This window comes from Etheostoma spectabile, chromosome 6 (assembly GCF_008692095.1).
Source record: "Etheostoma spectabile isolate EspeVRDwgs_2016 chromosome 6, UIUC_Espe_1.0, whole genome shotgun sequence".
NCBI lineage: Eukaryota > Metazoa > Chordata > Actinopteri > Perciformes > Percidae > Etheostoma > Etheostoma spectabile.
The window spans coordinates 22,276,816-22,281,752 of record NC_045738.1 but is presented as its reverse complement, the minus strand read 5'-3'; the positions used below and the strand labels follow the sequence as shown (position 1 = coordinate 22,281,752).

The window sequence follows — 4,937 nt, the reverse complement described above, 5'->3', positions numbered from 1 at the left end:
CCCACTTTCATGTCTTTGGCTGTCCTGTAAAAATAAAGGCCATACATGCCCAAAAAGTGGTGCTCGTAAAGTGGCCATATTATGGAAAAAAATCCAATTTTCTCTGATTTGGGGTGTTATTTTGTGTCTCTGGTTCTTCCACACACATACAAACTTGGGAGAAAATACTTCCCATGCTGTTTTGAGTGAGATACAGTTTCTGAATGTCCTCTGTCTTCAGTCTCCAGGTGAGCTGTTCAAAATCTGCACGGCTTTCTGCCACACGTGGCACATATACAGCCCCCCCACTTTGTGCACACAGCCTCTGTCTCTATGAAAACGGTGTTGCCAACTTGTCGCTAGATTTAGCAACTTTTCAGACCCCCGTCGCAACTTTTTTTCACAAATCTGGCGACTTTCTGTAGAAAAGACAATGACTTTCTGTCAAAACATTGCCAGTATTGTCCAGTAAGCATGTGAGGTATTTCTCTTTTGCAGCCGCCAAAACAGTCACCTCTCTCTGAATCTGTTTTGTGAGGAGCAGAGGAGCAGCCCCTCTCCTCCTCCTCCTCATGTGCGGTAGAACTGCGCACAGTGCGCGTGCAGGTAGAAAGGTGAGACGGCCCAGGGTGCGGGGGACGCAAAGGGAGAAAGACACAGCTGGCCTGGCCCTGGGCATGACGTCAAATATACAAATGAGCATATGACATCATCCATTTCCCTCATGAATAGATATGCAAAAAACATTTACATTGCTTCCTTTTTTAAACTATTTTAGAATGTTGTGTAAACACTACCTTGACCCACGGGTCTGTCGTAGAAAGTGGAGGGTGACATACATAGTGTACATAGCTCTGCTTCCGGCTTGCTTTGGCGTTGGTATAATGTTGGGAAAGCCGTTTGGCTGAAGTATTTTCACCTCTTACTCACTGTAGCTGCACCAGGCCATAGGTTGATTGTTATCGCGCTATGTCGCTCCTAGTAAGAATGACTTATTTTCAACTGTCAGTGTTAAACCTTGTTGGTGACAAATTGTTGCCATGTGTGTTTTACCTTGTTAAAGAGAGTTAGTTGTGAGTTATTAACAGTTATACAGTTTTAACCTTTAGAAGAGTACACAGTGATTAGGGGTCTCCTCTGACTTCACTCACAGGTGTATAGCTGCCCCCTGCAGCTATGCACCTATGTGGCAATATATGGACTGGAAATTAACAGGTATACTGGATGATAAGGTATACTGCCCAGCACTAATTCTGGGTATCCCTTCATATACTGGGGCATTTCTACTTCTGCACCATCGACTTAATCTGCACTAATTGGATGTTACTTGCATTAATATAGTCTCTATCTTCTTTTTAGGCTCCGTGAAGTCTCAGAGAAGCTCAACAAATACAGCTATAACAGGTAAGTTTGTGTCAACACTAACTTTTTTTAAATATATAAATAATTTGTAAACCGAGCCTTGTTTATTATCCTGTATATTGTCTCACTTGTCTCTGCGCTTTTCTTTCCTTTTCCAATGCAGTCATCCACACCTTAGTCTGCTGGAGCAGGCTACTTTAAAACAATGCGTTGTCGGTCCAAACCATGCCGGTTTTCTCCTTGAGGTAATGCTTTAAGAAATTACATCAGTAGCATTAATGACACACTTGGGGATCTAGAGTGTATGTTTATTTATTTATGCCCACCAAAAATAGTTCAGTATAACCGGAGGATCAATATCATCAGATGACCTCTGACTTCGCTATAATACACCAAGTAAAATGCGTCTGTTTTACTTTATGGTTGTGTAGAAATTGGCACTGGATTTAATAGATTGGATGGGTACTGCAAACCTCTTTTATCTCAACAAAAGTGTGGTTGAGCTTCTTTAAGGTAAAAACTGTCCAGTTTGTTCAATACTGCCCCAATAGTCGCTCTAACAGGAAGTTCCCCACCAGTCGCAGCCAAACGGCGCTCCTCTTTTAAAGTCATCGTCTCGTCCACAACCCATATTGGATAAGCCATTGTGATTGGCCCGTCAGATCTCCAGTTGCTGGAAATCTGTCCAAAACAGGGGGGGCGACCAGACACATCAGCCGGAGCAAATAAAACATGAGCTCGCAGATTTGTGTGGTTCCCAGGCAAATCCCACATAGGCTAATCCAGTTATAACAGGGCTATAGAAGAGACATGCAGTAGTTGACCTGATGTTGGTCAAATATTGTGCCTTTTATTATTTGCAATGCAATTGTGCGTTAACAAACAAACAAACATAGTCTAATCTAATGGCACAGGGTTTGGTTTGGCTATAACATAAATTATATATTTTTTTAGAGTACAGAAATAAACAAAACTGATATGCATATGGGTGGTTACGTGAACTCAAATCCAAAGTGGAAAGAAAACCTTTATAAAATGTATGTCAAATGACATCTTTATATTGCTTAATGTGTGAATAACTAAAAACGGAATGTGTACCTTTCTAATTCCTTATTTATTTTGTAATTTATTAACTTTTGGTTGTCCACCGGTGTGATGACATTTTTAGTGTTAATATTTAATCTAGAAATTGTGTGACTGATAAGAAGAATATAGACTACCATAGAGTGTTTTGGCTTTATGATGTTTAATTATTTTTGGCTTTAGTAAAATTCCTAATTTGATAAATGGCATTCACATATACAATACGAGTTAAAGTTAAAAAGTTTTTTAATTAGCCAAACGTGTGGCACTAAAAACCATGAATGCATCTCTTTTAGGATGGGCGCGTGTGTAGAATCAGCTTTGCCGTCCAGCCTGATCGCCTGGAGCTCAGCAAACCGGATGGCAGCGATGGGTGAGACACTTCTTTATGATGGGATGTGTCCCGGAAACTTTGGCACGGAGTTGGAAAACCGATGCTTGTGAAGATGTCTAGTACAAGATGCACTGCACATACCCAGGCTTACTGATGGCGGTTGCTGTGATTTGAAGTTGGCACCTCTGCCCCTTTTGGCCCAGTACAAAGCAGCTGGACATGATTTCACTTAAAATAATACAAAGAACTGTCTGTCCGACTGAACTGTACATTTAAATACATCACGGGTCCATTCCCGGAAAAGTCCTCCGACAGACAGCTGTTGGACGGGTGTTTTTGTGTTGTGCTTGTTATAAGTTATGTGTCTCTCTAAAGAGCTGCATTTCAGAGAGTTCTTCCAGGGGACATATTTTTGTATATAAAATATGTTACTGCCTTTTTTATTCAAATTTTGACACCAACCAACCATCAGCAAGACAGTCCCAACATTGTTTGTGTAACGCCATACTTTTACCAGCTGCCCTCTTTTGTGTTGGCAATGAGTGTGTTATTTTGTTGATTGTCTCATTGATAGTTGTTGAAACAGTGATTTAGGAGCTTTCGAGGCCACTCTTGCTGCTAAATATGCACGTGAATCAGGCTGTAAAAGGCTGAGGAGCTCCCTGTTTCAAGCGTTTCTGCAGGACACATGTTTTTTTCCCTGCTGCAGACTTGCAAAAAAAGATGAGATGGTTTCACATTGTAATAGCTTTTCAGTCAGCAATATTGTGGACTGCTGGGAAGCCTTTGGAGAAGAGTGTGTGTGTGGCTGGTTGGTCTTTTGGTTTGTCAGCTTACTCTGAGTTTTCCAATTGTAACACATGTTACACGGGTTGTATCAGCTATTTGACTTGGCCGTCTGAATTTGCTGTTTTTCTGCATTGCATCTGAATCATTTAAACCTGTTTCTGTGTCCCATTACCTTCCATTACAATGTGTTGCTAAATGTAATTGTGTTATTTTGTTGGACATCTAAACATCAGTGTCGCTGTAGACCCTGAAACATTGGCACAATTGTCACAATTTAGTTCTCTTGCCACAGCAAAAGCACCATTTTTACAAATAAGACTAAACACATCATTTAAGAATACTTAAGGACAGTACTTTTGGTAAAACATTCCATTATACATTCCATTAAAAGAAATCTTGAAATAGGAGAAAGCAGTCGCAGCCCCAAAACCCCAAGAACTTTAAAAAAAAGGAAAGTCTTGAACGAGGAACGAGTTGCAGCCAATTCTGATTCCCAAGGGTGTTGCCATGCTGGTCTCCAACATACCCCCTCCTGTTTCACAGTATAATATTTTTTTTAAAAAAAGAGAAAAGAATCCTGAACCAAGGGGTATCATTTAACAAACCTTGGGTACATTTAGTTTTTGTTAACCCAGGTAATAAAAGAAAGTCTTTTGGTCCTGTGTGGGACTTCTGTAGGTTTGTAACTGATCTCCCATCTTTTGTTTCCAGTTCAAAGTTGAGCAGTGGTTCAGGGACAGGAAGGAGCTCCAGGCCAGGCAGGACTAGTGATCCGCCCTGGTTCCTGTCTGGCTCTGACACACTGGGCAGACTGGCAGGCAACACCCTTGGGTAAGTTCTGGCAGGGCTGACAGCGACAAATTGTCCTGTGGAAGCTTGGTGTTGAGAGCACAGATGCTGCAGCGGGTCAGGGGTGTATTCCCCACAGCGTTCTCAATTCTGAAGAGAGAACTTTAGGCTACTGCAAAATGTAATAGATAAATGTCTCCACCAAACGACATACATCGTAAAGCATGGCCATGTTCATTGATTCTGCTAGATTTGCAGTATGCAGTCTTAGTGTTGTTGACCACTGGAGAATTGAGTTTCTTCTCAAAATATAGTTTTGTTATTGAAGTTGTGCAGGAAAACCTTCTGAACTTGCACTCTTACAAAATTATGGTTTACGTATCTGAAATTATAGTTAATAAATATGTACCTAATACATTCATTATACTACACTAAAGCTTTTTTTCTTACAATGCCTAATTTAATTAGGAAAATTGCCACCAGTTAATTTCTTCCTTCCTGTAAATGCTGCTGATGTAAAATCTCACTCTGGACTGCCCTGTCTCTGCTGTCACAAAGGCTGAATGAGTGTGTGTGTGTGTGTGTGTGTGTGTGTGTGTGT

At 40.9% G+C, this 4,937-nt stretch overlaps 1 protein-coding gene across 9 annotated transcripts in view; it reads left to right on the top strand.

Annotated features, from left to right (window-relative positions):
• The window catches only part of ubr5 (ubiquitin protein ligase E3 component n-recognin 5), a 44,497-nt gene that overhangs the window by 7,773 nt on the left and 31,787 nt on the right, over positions 1 to 4,937 (top strand). For all 9 annotated transcript variants that reach the window (XM_032517834.1, XM_032517836.1, XM_032517840.1 and 6 more), the window contains exons 2-5: positions 1,339 to 1,383; positions 1,505 to 1,586; positions 2,721 to 2,797; positions 4,259 to 4,378. In XM_032517834.1, the coding sequence (XP_032373725.1) occupies positions 1,339 to 1,383; positions 1,505 to 1,586; positions 2,721 to 2,797; positions 4,259 to 4,378 (324 nt within the window). The remainder of the gene's footprint in view (positions 1 to 1,338; positions 1,384 to 1,504; positions 1,587 to 2,720; positions 2,798 to 4,258; positions 4,379 to 4,937) is intronic.